General features: G+C 35.8%; 1 protein-coding gene across 2 annotated transcripts in view; it reads right to left on the bottom strand.

Moving 5' to 3' along the window:
- Positions 1-5,441: 5,441 nt before the first annotated feature.
- Positions 5,442-23,484, bottom strand: part of LOC117418057 (protein kinase C beta type-like) — a 105,832-nt gene continuing 87,789 nt past the window's right edge. The window contains exon 17 of one of the 2 annotated variants that reach the window (XM_059035496.1): positions 5,442-13,737. In XM_059035496.1, coding sequence (XP_058891479.1) covers positions 13,585-13,737 — 153 coding nt within the window. In that variant the 3' untranslated portion in view covers positions 5,442-13,584. Of the gene's footprint in view, positions 13,738-20,106; positions 20,293-23,484 lie in introns of those variants that run through there. The other variant, XM_034030614.3, reaches the window with a different exon arrangement.

A 23,484-nucleotide genomic window follows, 5' to 3' on the forward strand; every position in this document is an offset into this window, starting at 1 on the left:
ATGCGTGTGTGTATGTTTACGTATTTACACTTAACTCAGTTATTATTTGTAATATTATATTGTAAAACATTAACTCATTTTGTCTCATACAGGCACACCAACAGTGTTGGTTGTTTTGACGCGTATTAATAACGTTTGTTAATATACTTTTATAGTGGGGCGAAATGACACCGCCGCCTTCACAACGCCTCTGGTCCCAGATGTTACTTCATTATGCAAAAATATTAATGTTAATATATACCGATATGCCTTCATGCATTCTACTGTATTGCACCATGTGGTTACAGGTGACTTTCCAAAAGTCTTTATGTAACTACAATATACACTGAACAACTAATCATACAACCACTAGGAAATAACCCATATTATTATTATTATTATTATTATTACTATTATTATTATTATTATTATTATTATTATTATTATTATTATTATTATTTATTTATTTATTTATTTATTTATTTATTTATTTATTTATTAGCAGACACCCTTATCCAGGGCTACTTACAATTGTTACAAAATATCACAGTACAAAGTTTCACATTACAAATATATCAAGTTGTAAAGTATCATATTTCAGAATATCACATTGTTGTAATGTACAATAAAATCAGTAGCAAAGATAAAAATGAAATTAGATCCAAAAATAGAGAATACAGTAAATAATTACATGTAAGAGCGGGTTGGACTAATACGAGTAAAGTCCAGTATGAGCATGTAGTAAGTAAGATGACTGCATGTGTCCATAATTGAATGCATGTGTCCATAATTGAATGCATGTGTCCATAATTGAATGCATGTGTCCATAATTGAATGCCTGTGTCCATAATTGAATGCATGTGTCCATAATTGAATCCATTATATAGAACCTCTGTTGTTCCAGAAAAAAAAAAATCGTATGGTTCTGCAAAACAACTGCCCGTTAACATAGGGTTGGCACATACATCTAGTTGGTAAATGATAATATTGTATTGTCATGCAGTATGCCTGCTATACCATTTAGGTATTGTAATTTAAAAAAAGACAATAAAACACTGACTCTCATTTCTCTGCATGAGTACACCAGGGACTTCATGCTTTGCTGGAGTTCGATAAATTACAATCACACCAATGACCTTTTTTTGTGAGGATCAAAAAAAAAAAAAAAATAATAACCCTCTTGTGACAATATCTTTTGCTTGTTTGTTCATTTCTTTTTATGTGTGTGTGAATATAGTGCACAAGGTGAAGGACAGTAACAGTGACTACAGCCAGCAAATGTGGGCACCATCAGAGCATCCCAAAATGTTCTCCCAAAATCCTAACCTGAATACCACTGCTCCTTACAAATCGTGCAGTGTGATATGGGCTGCTGTCCACTGAAGACTAAGTCAGGACTACCAGATTAAACCTTATTTAACCCTGTGCCTCCAAAGGTGAAAGGTTCATATTTAACCCACAGTACATACATTTAAATAAAGAATGTGCAAAATATTGCCTGAAGATACTTATGGAAATGTGTTGTGTGTGTGTGTGTGTGGCAAGCTTTATATTTTACATTAACCTCTGCCCTGGGGCCTTATACATATTCTAGATCCTCCAATCGTTGTAGGTTGTCCTTATCTATTCATACTGTGTGTGTGTGTGTGTGTGTGTGTGTGTGTGTGTGTGTGTGTGTGTGTGTGTGTGTTTATGTTTCTTACATGGTTTACACAGTGCTTCTGGACAGAATACAAGAATAATGCCTTTCTGGGGTTGATGCCAGCTTGCATGATAGATTTACTGAAGTCAAATGGACTTTACATGTCCAGTGTCAGAAAAAATGGTTATTCATCATATTCTACTGTTCCTGTGTCATAGAAACCATGACCCATTGAAAGATGCTGTAGGTGCCCTCTCAAAATGTGCAAGATCATATCAAAACGATTACTGACTTAGACAGTAAGTAACTTTAAATGCCATTTTAATTTCTTTTTATTTTACATTTCATTTTTAATGATGTTTGCAGTTATTCAGAGTGGTTTGGATTTTGTTGTGCCAATATTTTATTACACATTTTTTCCCTACATCGGTCTTTATTTGGCTTTGAACTTCCTGGAGAATCCTAACTGTCGGTCTATTTACAATGCTGGTTGTTCTACACCTTTCATGAGCGACACCATGGAAATGGAGCTTGCCTGGGGACCCTAACTGTCAGAAAACTACAATACGTTCTGAATCAGTATGTAAACTGTCAGAAAACTACAATACGTTCTGAATCAGTATGTAATTTCCATGCAATACACAGCAAGAGTGGTGCCCCACCTTTGCAAGTTTTTGCTCAACAGGCTATTCAATTTTGATTGATTCTCTTAAAATTGTTTGAAGGGAAGGTGGATAAAGAATAATGAGGCAGGAGAGATTGTGATGCAAATGAAATGGATGAAAGATGGCCCTGGGGAGATCCCTCCTGAAGGTCACTGAGTCTAATGCGTTGCTGTTGGTCAATGTTTGGAGCATTAATGAGGCTGCTCCCCCTGCAATGTCTTTGATGGATGGACTGATGAGGCTCAGGAAAAAGGCTTATTTCTCATTCGAATCTTTTGTTCTTCTAAGGATTTGAATTCTGATCCATTTTACCTTGATATTAAATTGACGCAAGTTTTCACCTGGAAAATTGTGTACAAACCCAGAGGTCCTGGAGTAACCACAGGTTCGATTCTGAAACCACAGATCAAACAAGTTGCTCTGAGGTGATTCCCTGCTAAAATGTTGGAATTGATTTCAAAAGGGACCATAACATTCAACGAATGCTTTAATGAGATTCACCAATGCCCACAAATCATGTTCCACTTAATTGGGTTTAAAGTGCCTATTTTTATAAGCCAATCTGAATTCTCCGTTTTGTGATTTTATGTTACCCTCATAAGATTATTGTGCTGCCCCTAGAGTTTCAAAATCCATACCCCACTATTATTACTGCTCCCCCTATCATTGTAAAGTTAAACAGTTCATTTGGTCTACATTCCCTTGTGTTTTCTTTTACTGGACAGCAAGCCCCATTCCAGTTAGAATTCACTAAACACAAAGCTGTGGCATTGTGCTTTCCAAAACATTACTTTAAGATATTCAATAGGGCACTACAAAATCTCAGTATTCAGGTTATGAGTCTATGTTACACAAGCGAGTGGAACCCTGTGCAGTATATACGGCCACGGAAAGTTAGCTGTTAGATTGTCAGTAGTGAAATTGGCTGACGATTTATAGGAGTTAAAAGAGCGAGTGACCAGCTAGTCAGAGCATCAAAGGGGTTGGAGTTAATGCATTCTTTAACTTAATGTTGTAAACTGAAACTTTCAGGTGAGGGAATGTCATATTAATTTCCAAGACAAGATGCAAGAACTCCATTAGAAAGCCACAGGAGACTTTCAGTAAGTTCTGGAAGGGGAAACATTGGATTTTGTAAATGTACTGTACATGCAAGTAAAACCAGAGTATTGGAAAAAGAAAAGACTGCTGTTTAATATAAAGCTATTCTAAGAACCAGCTATTTGTACCACTTCTCAAGTTTTTTTTTCTATGCTTGGAAAACAAATGTCTTGGGAAGAGACCAGTTTGTTTCCAGGAATGCATATTAATGAGATACCATAAGAGCTGCAATGTGTATATAACTGAAAACATTTTAGGATATATGTGTGTAGCAAACACGTGGGGACATCATCAGTAAAGAATAATCTACACCTTAACTGGAAATAGTGAACCAAAACTCAAAATCAGCAATTACTCAGAGATTTGTTTTTGGCAAGATACTGTATGACAAGCCCATTATGAAAAAAAATGTTAATCTCCAATTACCAATTCCATTCACTTTAAATATTAAGGATAAGATTGTTATAAAAAGACTTATAGTCTTATATGCATGGCAGAGAGAAGCAAGTGCAAGTGTTCAATCAAGAATGGAAGTATAAGGAATTTAACTGCCTGGATTACAGGAGTAACAGTCTCTCTCTTTAGCTAATGCAAGGATATACAGTACAGTGCTATTGCTGTTCAGTTTCAAAAGTCAAAGGGGAAAACACATACAAGGCCTGTAACACAATATGTAATTTACATGAGAGTAACAATCCCTTTCCCCATGTCCCTGTACTGAGGTACAGTCTTGTAATTTATTAATTTACACATTTTAGCATAATGTGTTCTGTGATTCATTGAACACATTTTGAAATATCTGTTCATATTCTTTATTACTCTATTAACACAACCCCAACAGCTCTAATATGACTCTCACAGGGATATGATTCAGACATTAAATTGAGAAATAGTGTCAGGTGGTACAAAGTCATTAACAAGCAGATGTGTTGTAAATCACGTTGTATAAGGTTTGGCATAATGGCACTTTAAAAGATGGAAATGGTGTTATACCTCCTGTTACAATGCATATTAGCACAATACTGGGGTTACCATCCCCTAAAGGTGTACTTACCAGTCCTTGAAGAAAACATTTCCTTACCTTTTACATGCTTGGTGCTGTTTTTCACTCCTCAGTGCATAGCTTCTTTAGTTTCTCGAGCTCAGGGTGTGCAGCTGCATGTGGGTGTCCTGCAAGAGCTTCTGTTTATCTCTTGTTTTAATTGGCAATTTTGTTTATTATCTGTTAACAACTAGCTCACTAACATGTTAACAAATGCTGTTTGTTTTTGTTAATGTTAAGTAATGTGTGTGTATGCGTGTGTGTGTGTGTGTGTGGGTGGGGGGTGGGGTGGGGGGCATTCCTTATTTTTATCTTTGTTTGTTTCTTTTGGTGCTTGTCAATTAAACTCTCATGAAAATGTAAGGGACAATGGTATTCCCTGACTCAAACACACCCTGCCACTCAGTCTGAAGCAAGCACTGACTGGTGTTCTGTATTGTGTGAGGGTTTACACAATCTTTTGATTGAACAGGAATTCAGCAAATCAATCCTAAAATTGTGCAACTAGTTTTGAATCTGAACTGTCCCATTTATACTAGTTTAAATGAAGCCACACCTGGATTTAGGTTTTGGGGGGGGGGCTGGGGGAGACCTAGCAAGCTTTTTGCAGTCACTGTTTAAGATTTGCTTTCTTCTCAAAATGTTTTTTTCTGAGTGATGAGTTCTTTCTTTTTAATCTTGAATTTGAATTTGATCCCACTGCACTAAGCACAATTGGCAGAATTGCATAGAGGTAGATTTAAGAAGAATACAGTGACTGTATATAAAATAACCTTTTCGTTGAAATGAAAGATTCCTCTTTTTCCTTGTGCTGATTTTTTTTTTCACTCAGGAGTACAGCATTATAAAATACCCAAAGAAAAGTGCCACTGTGAAAATCAATCATTCATATTCACTTTATAATCTCATTTAAGATTATATTTTACTCATATGCATTCAAATGTCTCTCGTTTGAGAAAAAAAAATATGTGTAGAATAATTAAACCGAATGCATTAGTATTTCAAAGCACTTTATTTTAGTTGTCATTATTACCAGGCAAACTTCAGATAATCATTTTACATTTTATACTGCACAGATCATGCGGTTAAGACAAGGCCAATGTATTCAATAAAACAGTTCTAACATTTATACTATAGAAATGAACTCTTCCAGAACACATGATGACACCCATGGTGTTGCCATATAATATATAAACTACAACAAAAAAGTTAAAAACATTGAAACACAGTACAAAGTATATATCAAAGAAGATACTATTATCATTCCAAGCGTTTATCTTCTACATTTCTGCTTGAATGTTTCATTAAAAAGTTTGCATTGTAAAGCATGAGGAGGTTCTTTGCTAGAATTCAGTATTAACCTTTTACTAGCACTATTTTAATAGCAGCACTTTGAAAAAAAAATGATTTGCTTCCACCAGCTTCAGAAAATGTTTTTTTTTTTTCCCCAACTGCTTTCCATCACCAGTGACCTCACATACGTAATTATTATGAAGATTACACTTTAAAATAAAAGGAGGCTGTGTGGTCCAGTGGTAAAAGAAAAGGGCTTGTAACCAGGAGGTCCCTGGTTCAAATCCCAGCTGACTCACTGTGTGACCCTGAGCAAGTCACTTAACCCCCTTGTGCTCCGTCTTTCGGGTGAGACGTTATTATACGTGACTCTTCAGACTCACACACCCTAGTCTCTGTAAGTCACCTTGGATAAAGCTGTCTGCTAAATAAACAAATAATAACTATAACTATAACGCTATGAATGAGCGTTCATTGTTATTAACACTCTCAATACTCTAAGGAACAGTTGCGGTAAAGTTATATAACTCTTTTGATACATTATATTATTGGACACATAACGGAAGACTCTGTTGTACAGCTACTACTAGATTTAAGTACCAGAGAGACATCATTCTACAATAACATTCCTTCATAATTAACACAGGAGTGTTCCTGAATACACTGCAAGAGAGACTGAGGAGAAAGAAACACAGCAAACCAAAAGTCTCTTTAAATTCTGTGAACCCTCCCATGCACAAAATCCTGCGTCAAAATACAGACACATCACTGACTGCCTTATCTTACTGATATGAGTCTTATTAGCATAGTAATTACTTTGGAGTCGGGGAAGCAGATCACTTTTACCCTTGCACAGGTAACTAACTAGAGCAGCTATATTAGCATACAAAAAAATCTTAAAATGCTGGCTTTTTTGTGACGATACATTTTTTATCCTTATTATTCACTGTGAATAGCATGCTAACTTTGCTTTCCTTTGCACTGAATTCTTATCAGGCTCTTCACTCCATCATGCATGAAACACAAAGTTCAGTGGAGTTCGAAGCCGATAGCTGAACCGAGTCCAAACACCATCATTTACCCAGTCTTGCGCTTCCTAAGCGTGCAGCACTGCTTACTGGGAAGAGTTTGGAGCTGTTGAGTATGTTTTGACTGTATCAAGCTGCTGTCAGATGATGAAAAGTATGTGATTGCCTTAACTTCTGAGTAGTCTAAATCCTAGAAATACTGCCATTGTGTTTAGGGTGCCTGAAAGACATTGCTTATCATTTCTTACGGCACCTCAAATAAAAAGCAAGAAAATAAAAGTGACACAACGTGCTTTCAGGGACCAAGCAATATATGCAGCACAGCAGTGGTTCCCAAACTGGATGGATTTATGGGGGATTGCAGCACTGTCCCCAAAACAACACAGAAACCTGAAAAAGCAATACTCCTGAAGACCAATTCATTTATATGAACACTGTCGTTAAGTGCCTGGGGTTTCTTTATCAGGTTTAACAGCTTTATCAGCATTTTATTTTCATATTTTTCACATACTACCTTGACAACACCTCCGTTGATCATGTATAATCTTAATTTACAATGTAAGTGCTTACAGTATCTACATTAAAAAGGCAAGAATGAAACTGCCCATTTCTAGTGTTTTGAGAAGCAGAGAACACATTTTGTAATTACACTATAAATGCACATGTTATAATGTAATAGCTAATGTAATTAACACCACTTTATGTAGGTACTATTTAATGAAGGCTATCCACCTCAAGTTACTATGTTTGGGATAATCAGAATCATCAAAGACAGACCCACTGCTATATATCTGTTCAAAAAAAAAACTAACTAATGCCTTGCACAGTAAGGTACTATTTGTAACTTTAGTTGTGTCTTGGTGCGTGCTTATATAGTTAAAAAAGACTTTAGTGAACCCACCCTTTGACTAAATCCTGTGTACAGAATTTTAAATATGATACCCTAATACTGATGTAAAGTGATGTAAAGCCAATCATGACATTTTGAGTTTGTAGCCATTGCAAAACAAAAGGCAATTAAAATCAGAGTAAAATCTTGTGCTGCAAATCCTTGTTTGGTAACTTATTAGAAGTTAAACCCAAGCATTTAAAAGCAAAATAATGTACTTTCAGTCTGTGCTAATTGAATCTCCACTGTAAAAAGCAATTAGGCCCTAACAAGCTCTTAGTAATTAACAGACACTAACCCGTTAAGGGTACCATTAGCCCTAACCCTCACAATCACTTAATCAGTTTGAAACTTTTATTTTTTTAATTATCCCATTAATTATTCCATAACAGTCCCAAGGGATCTTAGCTTCCATCTCTTAGTTCATTAAAACAGCCAGTTTACACCAGTCTTTTGGTATTACATTAAGAGTCTCTAACTACACTGTAATTACACAGTAATTGCACATTACATAGTAATTGCATGGCAAACATACAAGCGCATCAGTAAAAACAGTGTAACACAGCCACCATTTTTCTAATTTAGTTAAACATGTTGTTGCTGTACAATTACTGTTTTATTACAAGAACGTTAGATTTGCCTAATATAAAGTGTTACCACTTTTGTTTTTTAAAAAATATTAATTTAAATTTAAAATGTACTATTGAGCTATACTTTGTTTTGAAAGTTATTGCATTGCTATCATGCCATCTAATCCTTTTTTTGTATCAGGAAACGTTAAAGTGACTAAAATTGAAAGACCTTGATTGACACTGGATAATTAATTGTGACGCCGAGGAATGAAATTTGAATTCTTCGATTGAAAACTTCGATTTCGATTAGCAAGACAGGAGGTCTAACTAACCCATGTGGTTTTTTTTTTTTGTTCAGTATAATACAAGAAGAAAATGAGGACTCTCGAATAAGCAGAAACATTTATTCAGTCTGGTTGATACATATTTCACTAAATATATGCGGTTTTAAAACATATTTACTTGATTTTCGTAGTTTCTGCAATATACACTGTCCAGTGATAACGTGTATAGATCACTCAGGTTGCTATACTAACCAGATTCATGCTTGCCTGTTTTTTAACCTGTAATTCATACCATGCTGTTAAAAAGTCAGTATAGAAGCTTAAAATATACATGAAGAGGATGTGTTGTTGATTAATCCCAGTGCAAAGGTATTCTATATTTCAGACATCAGAAAGTTGCATGAATTCATTTAATTGCCGGAACACTGGCACACAGCTATGGTATTGTCCAAGTTCCTAGGTTCTGCAGCCCCTGTGGTTGCTAATTCAGAATTGTGTGTAATAATTCACAGGGTTTTATTTGCTTAGCTCCAGTGCTTCACACTTGTTTTCATTAAAAAAGGAGATTGCTTTATAAATGATTGTGCCTCCATAGCCAGAGATGGGCTCGGTATATGTCACAATTAAAAAATAAATAAATAAATAAAATAGAAGAAAAAAGGATTAGAATCCAAGTTATTAAAAAATGTCAGCAGAGTGCCCTTTAACCACGATTCACAGCAAACACATAAGCAAGCTGAAGGACATCCATTTGTCAATGCATGCATAATGAGCATCTGCAAGGGAACTCTGTGTTACAATTCACTAGCCCCTCGTGCCTTTCTCCCTGGAGGCATGGGTTAACATCACACAAGCAGTTCTCCACCTTCAAATTGGATGACACTGCTTGAGAGACACCCAGGACTGAATGACATGGGGTGTAGAGGTCAGGATTGAGGGGACTTTTTTCCTGACTTTTGTTGAACAGATAGTTCATGGACAGGAGGAAAGCGCATCACCTAAATCATAGAATAATTCAAAAGAGACCGACTACACAATACAATTAGAATTGTGTTTACTATGCATTTACTGTGCCTAAGGGTGCATAAACTAGCTTTTTACTGAGTTTTACTACACCTACAATATTCACTATACTTTACAGCGGTTTGCTATGCTTTTACTTTGGTGCACATCAGTAAACTCTTATCCAGCAGTATGACACACAGGCTTTTCAAATAATTCAGCATGCCAGTGTAAATATTTAATGGTGTGTGTAGTTTGGGGTTCAGAGAGAGAGCAGACAAAGTAAAAGGCTTTGTCAAACTTCACAGGGCTCCACTATTGTCTACCCTGATTCCTCCGGCACTCTGGTGTGGATATTGTCAGGAGACTCTCTGATCATCTGTTGGTTTTGATTACTGTGAATCCCCTAGGGCCAGCAGCACCAGTGCAGGTCAGCACTCCAGCCCAAGGGATTTGTGAGAGATATCTGGCAATAAAACGTATTGCCTTGGGGACTAAAATGTGATCCGATCAAAAGCTGATCACGTTACACATTCATTCCCAGATGCACTGCAAACATGGTGGTGCATTGCATTAGCTGTGTCACATTCAACTTCAGGTACAACACTCCACATTTAAAAAGATATTATTGAGCATGTGTAATCCATTTGAGAATTTAGAAAATATAGATATGCCACTGTAAAGAATAGCTAAAGTATCATGGTAGTTGTAAAAAATACATAAGTACTGAGGATTTGTGAAATGTGCCTATTCTATGCATGTACTGTAAATATTTAGCATAAACTGTTACAGTAGCATACAGACAATGCGACTAACATCTGTATTAATTACACGGAAGGCAAGCAGATTTAGAAAGCCTTTAAAGTAAACACATGGTTTAGATTCTGTTTCAAGTGCACAGTAAACACATGGAGGATTCCCTCATATTTAATGTCATAAGCTGTCTCCATTTCCATCATTCCATTGTTCACCGGGACAGTTAAAGAGGGGGCATAACCAGCTATCCACAGCACTTACAGTTATTGAGGATTACTCTGCAAGTGCTATAGGTTTTCTGTGATACTGTACCTGCAACATTTATGATTTAGACGTTGAGTATTGCAATTAGAGTATTAGAGCTTGAAATGAATCATACAAATTATGGATTGACACAAATGCAGAGTATTGAAATATTTCGTATTTAAAAAAATATTAGATCTGACAATCAGGTCACAGTAGATGGTTCATAACAGGATTGATTTCCAATGCATCGGACATTCATGCTAGACAGTTCATCTTGCCTCCTTCTCGAACACTGTGCTGTAAATTATCAGCCCACTAAGTCAGATACTAATAATGTTTTTTCAGTTAAAGTCTTAAGGCCAGTTTTCTCTTTTGTGTTACAATGAAAATAATAATAATAATAATAATAATAATAATAATAATAATAATAATAATAATAATAATAAAAACACGACATTACGGAATTACTAAACAAGCTTATGTAATTCCTTTTATCAATGATTGAAGATCTGCCACCAATATTATTATTTTTATATTTAATTTATCTAATGCTGTTTTATTTGTAGCAAGTTATATATTATGATGGGCTACCATTTAGCAACATACAATTCTGAAAAAAAGGACAGGCAAACTCCAGACCATAAAAGCTGAACTTGGGAAGATTCTGTGGGCTTGCATTAAAAGAACTAATTTACTGACGAGTCACGTTATCCTGAACTCACTACGCTCAGGGCCTGGCTGAAGAATAATTTGCTTTTCTATTTGCTTCATGTGTCTCTGAATCACGGCTCTCCATTCCAAATGCCATTACACCAGGAGATATGATTCCTCCATAAATCAGCAGCTATGGGCCATTCTCTTGAGTCTTTGGAAAACTACCCTCTAGCACCAGCTTATTTCTCCAGCTTTTATTTTATAATAAAAACAGACTAAATGTTGTAGAATCAAAGTAATTTAAAAGTGTAATATAACATTAATAACATAATATGCTACCTTGTCACATATTATAAAAGCAATATTATTCCAGTAATGAGATATTCTTTAAATACAGTACTACAGGAGCTTTAGTCAAGATTCACTGTGGGCCATATTGACAAAGTTTAAGCGTTAAATCTGCTTTTAACAAACAATAAAGAAAAGTTTTACAAATACCACAAAAGAAAAAATAAAGCCAAGATGATTGTGCAGAAACGTGTATCCGTCATTGCTAAAGCCAACAGTGTTAAACCGCTGGAGAGAGGGGGCAAGCACATACTGAAATGGAGCAGCATCACTAGATTTTTACACAATGTATGTCATTTTGATCTGTTTATCCCATTTCATTTGAAGGACAGAATGGAAAACTTAAATTTCAGTACCGTAAAAATAAGTAAGAACCCATAACACAGAGCCATCTATTCAATTATTCTACATACCCCTGTTCATTAAATCATTATATTAGGACCTTCCCTGAAACTTTCTGACAGAAATGCAACACAAGACTTGCCTGCAGTGTTACGTGTCTGGTTTCCAGAACCATGGACTCCAAGCCCCACGATTGTCTTATACAGTATGTTATTCTAATATGTTATATGACATGTCTACCTAACGAAACACAGATTAACATCTGATATGTATCTCACTGTGTATTGTCCTTTACTAATCAGCTCCAATGGACAATTAATCTTCATTTGGAAATTGCTGATTTTAAGTACGTACAAACAACCTGAAGCTCTTAAGTTTTTTTTTTGTGGATCCTCCGCCTTACTGCTTTATAATTAATTACACTAGCATTACCAATTCTATGTGCTGCTTAATGTTTGCTGCAGTCCGTTTGTGTTGTATTTGCAGCCCCAATATTTTCCTGGTTATACATAAATACATACCTACATAAATAAATAAATGAATAAATAACATATTATATCATCTCTTTTTTCATCAAACTCTTAAGCAGCTATCTTAGTTCATTTTGTAATGGTGATACAATTGTAAAATAATTATTTTTTATTAAATATCCTGGAAGACGTCTAGATATCTTTGATATAAATAACATTTAAGTTACTAGGAAGAAAGATAGAAAAAAAAGTACTGTATTCAGTACCAGCAGTGACATCTGAACTTAGTAAAATTAGACATCATAATAGATTAAACAGGCATGCATAGAATAGCTGTAGAAGTTCACTTTTAGAAGATATTCATGTTTTTTTCTTCTTTTTTCCTGCGCATAATGACTCAATAAACACTAGTCGAGGATATTGGTTAACTTCTGGCTAGAGGCGCTCATGTGTTTTCCAAACATAGTCATAAATTAGCCCTAATAGCAATATTTGGAAACAATTTGCAATAAGTGTCATTAATTAAAATGTCATTATGTCAGTGTCATTTTCTATTACTTCAAAGACAAGCACACGAGTCCCTGTTTCACAGTGAGAAAAGACGATTAAGTTAAAATTTTATGACAACATGCGATTATAACAGGTGAACAGGTTCTTGCTCACAAAAAACAATGGGAACAGTGTAATACTTTACCACATGAAACCAACAGGGACATAGTTACCATTTTACTTGCAAGAGTTTGATAACTCAAGATGATAAGCACTTCAATTCAGGACACATCCCATAATTTCTCATATAACAACAGGACAGTAATCTATTTCAATCAGACACTTATTTTAAAGCATTGTCAAATTTGCCTTATTATTTTTCTATATCCTCAGACAGAAGATCTGGTCCACACAATAGAAACATATTTCACACATACTGTACACTCACGGTGGCTGTAAAGGGACATGGCCCCTTTGCTTTCTTTCTGTGGAGAAAACAGTTACTGCAGAACTGAAGGACATCTCAGTCCTCAAAATGTGTTCAGCTGGTTTTAATGTTATCCCAATGATGGAAGCCCTTCTGAAGAAAAAAAAGTTGGTCGTATTGAACAGAAAAAAGGCATAACTACCAGCTTTGAAACTGCTCTGCAGAAAGTGTCCTTTCCAGAGCAAAATGGCTAGGTGGGTTTACAGCAACCTGGTATACACATGTCAATTCAACACCCCCTCCCACCTTCAAAGGGGGAGCACTGCACCTTTAAATTGAAATGTTAGTAATAGCATTAGACCTCAATAACAAATTCAGGGTTGATGTAGGAGAATCCTGCAAACTCATCTTGGTCTATGTTCATGATGAAAAGTTTGTCGGTGGGAGTGAGGTCTAGGGGCTGCTTGGTAAACTCCTTGTCAAAGTTTCCTGTGTCCCTCTTGTTTTTCTGTTTTGGGAAGAAGAAAATAGATCATTCAAATGGAAGCATTACTTTTTTTTTCCTACAGACTACTTGTAATATTATGGTGTCTAGCTTTAAGCACTCCTGTAGGACTCATCTTCTTATTCCGTACTTGTTATGCCTGAAATATTCTTTCTGCACTAGGTAAGAAATAGTGTTTATAACATTTCTAAATTTGCAATCTTTAGTCATTTCATAGAACTTTTTCATACATTGTCTTGTTTAGATGTCTCTATGAAAGCTTGTAACCATAACTTGCCTTGTTAGACTGATCTGATGTTTTGAGCATTACAATGATAGTATAAACATATAGCAATGAATCCATTCTTATCCAAAGTATTGAGGTACTCACCAATTACACTTTACAGGAACTTTATTCAAAGGGGAAAATCAATTACAAAATTGTTCTATGCCCAATTACCATAAGCTTTTATATTTATCAGTTGTTTCCAGTATGAATTTATTTATTTCCACAACTGCACAGTTGGAGCAGTGTATGCACAATGAACGTCTGTCTGTATATATGTCTTACAAAGTATATCCAGATTGATTGTGACTTCAGCACTGCATATAATAAAATGTAAGATCATATGAATGTACGTCTTGCAGGATACAATAAAGCCCCATTCACACAGGCATGACAAAAAGCATAACGGCCGTTTGTAAGCCAACACAATAACAAACAGCCACACCTGCGTGAAGGTTTTACTTCCGCAAGGAACATTTATGTTTAGTCTGTTTAGACTTAGTTTTGTTGATGGAGGCACACCATGAGCCAGATGGTGCAGCAGGTATGAAGAAACATTGGCTCTAATCCACATTTGGAATGACGGTTCAATCCAGAGAAGCTTGGATGGAAGCGTCAGTAACAAGCTGCTTCTGGGGCATTGATACACATATTGTGTACTTGTGTCTGTCACCAAGGTCAACCTTGCTTTATCAAAAGCAGTGTTAAATCATGTAGCCGACCCGGGTAAAGCATGCCAGTGTGAAAGGGGCTTATGATCATACATATAGTATGGGGGGGGGGGGGATTCTGCATGGTATAAATGATTGCCGACGCGAAACCTAAATTGAAAAAAGAAAGCTTGGAGCATCGGGCCGTTGAACTGTACTCCACCATTGATGATCCTTGATGATGATAATGATGTTCTAATCCTCTGCTACCCCCTCCACTGGCGTAGTCTTCCAGGCATTGGCAATGATTCCTGTGGTATGAAACTTCATGAGATATCAAAGTGTGTAAGGACCTGCCGTAGGTTGATGTGCTCATATTTTTGAAGTGTTCCACTAATGCAGTATTTTTTAATCAATATGAATGTGTGCAGCCACAACAGACCACCAGTAACCCCTTTATCAACTTCTCTATTGTATTAGTAATGGTAAGTGCAATGCATCTGCCATTCAGCCCATTTCACTGCTATTGTAAGGGATTGAGTGCCACCACCAGTACAGTGTACAGCTTTGGCCAAAAGTTTTGCATCGCCCTATTAACTCATTTTGATTCATAAAGGTGAATGAAACCTGCTAACATGAAATCTAAATCTGAAATTCTTTACTACTATTATGGCTTCTGGTAGATTTTTTACGATATCATTTTGTAGTTTGTCTCAATCCTAAAATTCTAGATGACGCAAAACTTTTGGCTGTAGCTGTATGGTAAATTGAGAACCGCTGCAGTAGGACAACCCGCTGTTCACGAGTTGGCATAGTATCGCCAACAAATGGCGCTAGCCAAAAAATCTTGTTGGTCTTCATTTGATGTCTCCACCTGCCAAGTTTCATTTGAAGTTAATGCTTATTCCTACAACAGCAGTGCAAAGTGGAGTGATTTTCGAAGCCCTTTTAAAAAGGTGTTCTAGATTTGGGATGCACAGTACAGTAGGAGGAAAGGGGCAGCGTCGACCTTGTAGGAACTGATGGATAAGGTGCCTGTGAGCCAACCCAAGGGTAGCTGCAGTGAAGTTTTGCTGAGTCTATATAGGCCAAAGCTGGATGGGGAAACCCAGGGGTGATTCAGAAGAAAATCTGTAATCGTTAGCATGTGTTGGTAAGTGGAGGGAAGTGGGGTATGCTCATCTGGCAACCAAAATGACTTTAGAACCATCCGTTGAAGGTAATGTTAGCTACAATTTAGAAACTAGAATTTCATGCATTTGTCCACAGCTTCTTGTGAACTGTGGGGCGGCCCGGACCAACTGACCCAGTGGTGAGCGTATTTTTATGGATTGGCAGCTTAGGGGGACAGCTCCTGCTTTGGATAAGAGAAGAACAAATTAACAATGAAAAGAAAAAGCTTGCTGGCTGTCTGATATTTCTGTGGTGCTTAGACTTTCCCATTGGCCCCTCATCTCTTCTGAATGAGATGCCTGCTTTAGAAGCCAAAAGAAAACTGCACAGAAGTACATGCAAGACAGACAGACAGACATATGTGTAGACAGACAGTAATTGGGCAAGTCTTTTACTATATTCTAAATTGGTCTTCATGGTTTGTTTTTCTAAGCGGGGACAAGAACACAATGTCGACATCTTACACCCACCAATTACTTGAACACAAAAGCCGGCAGATGGCACATCTATATATGTAAAACAGAACAGATTTAATTCACATTTAGGGCTTCTATATAAATTATTTAATACATCGTGTCAGAGTTACTTGATAATTATGAGCGCTGCATTTCCTTTTTATCAAACAGCACTTTAATATAGGGGAAGTACAACATGAATACTTTCATAATAGCATCATTTAAAGAGCTGGTCTTTGGGCAGTTTTTTTTTTTTTTTTTTTTTTTTTTTTAAGTGTTACAATAAAGAATAAGGACTCTTTTAGTCTTTTGTTCCTAATTTTACTCCGTTTGGCTAAATCCCACTTGGAAAAAAAAAAAAAGTGGGTTGTCCATAATGCACTACCCAGCAGAAAGTGTCCAGCAATAAATGGGTCATGAGTGTTATGCAGATGCATGTGAAATGCTATGCAGATGAGTGCAATGCTATGCAGGCAGTTTGTACCATCTATATAATACATGTCTGGATTAGCAGCATCCCCAGGGATAGCTTTGTAAATGAGAGTGTTGCATTCATCTCTATTGGATACTGAATACCCTGTACTCCCAGACAATAAAAATAAGCCTGTTTGGTTATATTGTATTGTGGTATACAGTACATGGGTATATCCAAATGGAAATGATTAGAATTCAGTCTGTATGTATGCATTGTGTTTTTTAGTGATTTAAAAAAAAGGCTCAGGATAATAGAGCTTGGTTTATAAAATTGAGGGGTGTTCAGTTTGAAATAGCAAGAAAATACTCCTACGCTAGTGTAGTGTCAAATCTCCAACATAAACCAACAGCAATCCAGAAAAGTTTCCTTAATATCAAACCTTATTTTATTATTATTTTTTTTTTAATTAGTGTGTCCAATTATTATTTTACCCAACGATTCTCCCAATTTGGGATAATTCCCCACACGGATCAGGAGACCTGAAGGGTCAGTGGGCATCCTCCAATACCACGACCAAGCCAGCTTCCGACCTCTGGAGGACAAAGGCCAGGCCTGCAGGTGTCCGGTCTGAGCTTACTGGACACCTGGCCAGCAGCGTTCGCTGTAGCACAATGAGGAGAAACAGCCCCACAACCCCAATGAAACAAGTCATTAAAATAAATAAATAAATAAATAAATAAATAAATAAATAAATAAATAAAACAAAACGTACTGGACATGCAAATTATACACACACATATTATATATACATATATATACACACACACACACACACACACACATACAGACACACAGACATATAGATAGATAGATAGATACATACATACATATACACACACACACGTACATGCATACATAGGAAGAGATTTTTACCAAAATATCTGCTTTTTTTCCCCCAGCTATATTTATTAGCTGCTTGCAATTATTCCACCGTAAGGGACTCAGTATTTTCATTTTGTACCAAGGAAGACGATAAAAACCCCACATGCTTTCTGCTGACTCATCTTAGAAACTTAAATCTTTAATTTCTTCCTTTATGTTTACACTGGCTTTTCAGGAAAACAGGGATTAAAGCTCAGTTATATGTAGGAGCCAATTCTCTGTTAAGATGCGCAGAATAGCAGTGTCAGACGGTGACCTGTTTTCAGCTGATAAGCCTCAGACACGTACGATAACCGGCTGATTTTAATTTTAGGCTGTGACATTCAGAATTAATTATTATTCATGTGCTAAGTGAAAGTAACAAGGAAATGCTAAACCAGAAAGCAATATCTAATGTGGAACAACTTCTAATTGGGGAAGTATAATAATAATAATAATAATAATAATAATAATAATAATAATAATAATAATAATAATGTAGCAAATAGGGGTTTGAAATGTGATAATACTAACTTTACAATATTTTAGGTTCAAATCTACTAAACAAACAATTCAACTCAACAGTACCTCTATTAGTTTTTATATATGTTTAATTACTGTTACTTGTAAGTTAAGTAATGTATCTATTTTAAACAACAACAAAAAAAGCATTTAATTTCAACTACATAATAACTGGATCGGGTAAAAAAAAAAAAGTTCCTATGGTAGAAAGGCAGAATATGGTATTTAACCCTGCATTGCCCAAATATTTTTTTACTGTATGTATGTACGTATGTATGTATGTATGTATGTATCTAGACTCTTGTACCAAACACAGGGAATGTATTGCACATGAATGTCTTTTGAGGGTTGATTGTAAACACAACGCTACAGAAGGTAGCAAAGTCTTGTATCGTGTACACTAATGGGCAAGGTTAAAAAGCTGCACCCAAACATTTCAAAAGAACATTTCCTCACCCTATTACCTATATAAGCTGTTAATATTTGTATCCTGTTTTAAAGATAAATAAAACAAAACACATCACAACATTGGTAAAAGATGCAAATCACTCCAGTAAGGAAATATAACATACCTGTTCAAGAGAATAATCGGTTTAATTTAATATTTTATTTTCTGGAAAATACTTTGGCACATTAACAGCAATTTAGTTAAGCAAATACAACATCATCAAAGCACTAATTTCTCATATATTAAATCACATCTGTTAGTTTTTCATGCACACAGCGTATTTTTTTTAATTTTTTTAAATTTTTTTTTGCAATGCAAAAGCCAGATCTCAGTTTAGAAAAAGACAGAAAATTATCTATAAACTTTTTTTTTTTTTTACAATACTGTAAGACTCGCACATAAAATCCGACCACTTTGTATGCAAGAGATCCACTGAACATAATTTGACACTTTTTTTAACTGCATATATAGTCTCTTTGCGAGATGTTTTACCAAAAAAAAAAAAAAAAAAAAAACACATTCAAGCCCTGTTATAAACCACACATCAGTTTTGGCAGAAACTAGAAACAATATGGTATAATTCCAACAGACTGTGCCACGTCTCAGAGATATTAGGTGCCAGAGAAAGCCAATTAAAAATAAATATTCAGGTCCAGTTTAAAACAAAAACCTTCAGACTACAGCCCTGAAGGGCTGGCGATGGGAAACACACTTATACGGCAATGCTATATACAAGCTACAGTACTTGAGCACCACTACAAAAATATACTAGAGTCACACCACTAACAAAAAAATCACTTTTTTTAACATGCTTGAAATTACTGAATTCATACTTAAAAAAAAGAAGATTTGTAGTATTATAAATTCCATCCTAGCTATCCCACAACTACATTTGTTTTTTTAGAAGCAGCTCATGCAATATATTTTTATATTAGGGCATTTGTTTTATGTCTTTTTGTGCTTCAAAAAGGCTCCAATTAGCTGAACAATTAAAAACCATTGACTTAATCCCAGAACTGGGTCAAGGTCAGAGGGCCAACAAAAAGGAAACAGCCGAGTCATACAGTCACTCAAAAATCAATGGTGCTTTTGAATGATCTAGGTTAATAACTCCAGTATGCTGAGCCTAGTATGTGCAGATGAAAGAGAATCTGGAAGAATGTCTATGCAATGCTAATTGCATAGGGAAGCATAGGGGTTTGGAGAAGGGGGGTTATGTTTGGTGCTATGAGGAATTAGTAATGATGGCATTGATAGCATCTTATAATAATTGTATAATACATCCCTGTATTATCATTATATCTGGAATGATGTGGTCACCCTGCTTGTTGATATTTTCTGCCATTTGAAAAATTAATACAATGGAAAAAAAGAAATAAATTAAATGTCGATCCCAAATTGTTTGAGAGATGGTCCAAAAAAAAAAAAAAAAAAAAAAAAAAAAGGTAATTTATTTTTTTCTCAATTACAATTTTTAAATTTTTTTAGGAGGTCTGTAAATTGTTTCCACATTGATTTGCGAGCCCATGCCTTTTTTTTTTTTTTTTTTCTTAACACTTGACTTCAAGATCATTAAACTGAGGGTTAATAAAGGAAAAGCCCTCAAATTCTGCTTGGTCAAGGTTCATGATGACCTCCTGGTCAGGTGGTGTTAACACTGGAGGATGGCGAGTGAAAAACTGGTCGAAGTTTTCAGCTTCTCGGCCACACTGTAGGGGGGAAAAGAAAAGAAAGCATGTGTGGGGTGGAAACAAAACAAACACGGTCAAAGAAAAGGAAAGCAAAATAATAAAATACAAATAAATGGAACCAGTAGGTGCAGGAGCCTACCCATCACGGAACAACCAAAGCACTGCATCAAATAAAAATAAGAATATGAAAAAGAATCCACAATCTGAAATTGCAGATACTTTGTATGTTCAGAGAATATGTATGAGGGTTCTGTTTTGTGCAGCGTTATGAAAAATGAACCAAGCTAATTAGCCATTATCTCCACCCTTGTCATGGAGTCTGGAGGCTCCCAGTTACATCTTCTGACAATCAGCAATTGAGATAATATTCCAAAAGCAGCAATAGGGTAAAGGAGTTCCAGCAGAGCTGTGCAACTGAGTGGGTCAGAACTCTCAGTGTTTCAAGTGTGTTATTTAACCTGCTGTAGTGAAGATCCCTGCTTCTGTGCAGTGTCCTCCACTGCACCGTGTCTTTATGATTCACCTGGTGATACATACCTGCGAGATTTCAACTGATCACATGGTTCAATAATATAGTATTGGGGGAATGCGATTTACAGTGTACTGCATCTGCTTTGAACACACTAATCAAACTGATAGATTTTGTCAGCGATTATTTTTACAAATCAAAGGCATTCATGTCTTTAGCTATTGACTGTTTTGTGGACCACACACACATCATATATACATTAGTGACACAATACTTACAGTAGCATTAGTATATACTGTATTCTTGTTTGCTTGCAGCTTCTTAGTTAAACACAAGAAGTACCCCTAGTTTTAGTCTAATCAGGGGCTCAAATTTATATTTAAAAATAAAACACCTTTACAAGCATTTGACTTAAACAAATATGCAAAAAGGGACTCCTTAAAAAAGTACTCCATTTGAGTTTATGCTTTATGTTCCAAGTGGTCAGCTCTTTTTGGGTTACTGACCTTAAATATGATTCACCCCCAAAAGATTCAACCAACCGTTTGAAAAACTTTCAACAAAACATCTTTGGAACAGCTGGGTTTCCTGCTGAATCAAACATGCTTCCCATTCCTTTGATCCAGCAGGAATAAAATGCATGTAAATGCTTTTCAGAAATCAATCTCAACTGTTTTGCAATTCAGCAACAGTACAATGCTGCTGGTGTTTAAAACCATCAACAGGTATTTTATTAAATTACAGCCTTTTCCTTTCTCTGCAGGGTGCTGAACTCACAGAATCTGCTAAATACTCAAGCTGCCTCTTTAGATCAAGTGTTTAAAGCATGAATAAAAGCGATCCCATCCCATCACTTAATAGGGTACCAGGACAGGGTTTAGAGCGGGTGGCAATTTCGGAATTCACCATCAACTTTACTGGTTGCTGCTAATCCAAATTATGTTTGTAGTTCATACAAAAAGGAACATGTTATATATTTTTAAATTCTCCAAACTTGAATTATAAAATCAATTATTTGAGCTCCAAATGATCACTTGGCTTCGGGACAGCCAATAAAAGCTCCAGTTTTATAAAGCTCTTCGATGGATGCATAACCCCAGGCTTGTGAGTTTACTATGTATTAACAATTTACAGGCTCATCTAATAACCAAATTATATACGATAAAAATAAGGTCAGTACATTAAGGCAGCGTTATTAAGATCCACCACTGTTTTCGATTATTAAAATAGATGTTAGATATTTAAAATAAGGTTAGATATCACAGTGCCAGCTTAATTTGGCTAAATAATATAATAACTGAAGCATTTTAAGTGATCAATATTTCACCTGGTTGAGAAATGAACTGTACATTCTGGGTATCAAAACTTGCAGTGCATTACAACAATAATTACATTATTAATTATCATAAAGTTGCCTGATATTTGCAGAGATCTATTTTTCAGCAGGGAATGGTTTGCAATAAGCATCGCGCTTTAGATTCTATCAAAGCTTGAAATTGAGGCAAAACCTTTTCAATGTCCTTGCAGATATACCTGTCAGGGGCAATTAGCATCACATGGCTGGCTGTACACAAGGGGAATGGAGGCTATTAAAAGACAGATATCTGACAGGACTAGGGCTACAGCCTTATGTCTTTTAATACTGGGCCCAATTTTATAGCAAGTGCTAACTTTCCCCCCTTTTTCTCTGAAAGAATGAAAAACATGCATATATCAGGATTGTAACACTAGCAACAAACCACTTTAACTCAGCACTTCGCAGTTAAATTGTTCAAGTCATTTCTATAGTTTTATAACATGGACATTGTTTTACTTCTAGAAAATAAACTGCAGTCGCTTCAAAACAGGGCCTGTTGTGTATAGAGTATTGCCATTCGTATACAGATCTCGTTAATGTGTGTGTGTATATGTGTATATATATATATATATATATATACACAGTGCCTTGCAAAGGTATTCAGACCCCTGACCAATTCTCTCATATTAATGAATTACAAATGGTACATTGAAATTTCGTTCTCTGAAACTCAAAATCAATTATTGTAAGGTGACATTGGTTTTATGTTGGGAAATATTTTTAAGAAAAATAAAACTGAAATAATATCTTGCACTTATCTTGCATATAAGGCACTGTGTATATATATATATATACATACACACTAACAAGATCTGCATATAGGAACACCTCCTAAGAGAACACTTCGCCTCAGGGAACACCCTTGTAGTGAAATTGATTTCTTCCCCATTGTAAATGCTCCGGCTAACGGAACAGGAACTTCGCTTAAAAGAACACCTTCTTGGCACTGATAGAGATTTGTTCACAACGGCTACAGGACTGTTTTGTCAAAAAAGCGACTTGTTATCGCGAGAGCATCTTGAGGCACACTGATTGGTTTATTAAATCTTTCCAGAACTGCAGTCATATCATTGATTGTTTTGTACTCTAATTTCCCCGAGTGCGCCTCATTGCTACAAAATGGCATGTAAACAAAGGACAAAATGCGCCGCTGTTTCTCTTGCTACACAAAGTTGGAAATTGTTCGAACTCTTGAAAAAAAACCTGAATCAGACACAAGTCGCCAAGGTATTTGGCGTTTCCCATTCTGGCGAGTTGCTTCACCATTCTGTTAAACAATGTTCATGTATATTGCTGCTGTATTTTGTAACGTGTGTACGGGTGTCGTGTTAATTTAGTTTATTAACATTAAGTTAACTCTAAGTAACGGCCATTAAATGCCTCT

Source organism: Acipenser ruthenus, chromosome 13 (assembly GCF_902713425.1).
Source record: "Acipenser ruthenus chromosome 13, fAciRut3.2 maternal haplotype, whole genome shotgun sequence".
Classification (NCBI taxonomy): Eukaryota; Metazoa; Chordata; class Actinopteri; order Acipenseriformes; family Acipenseridae; genus Acipenser; species Acipenser ruthenus.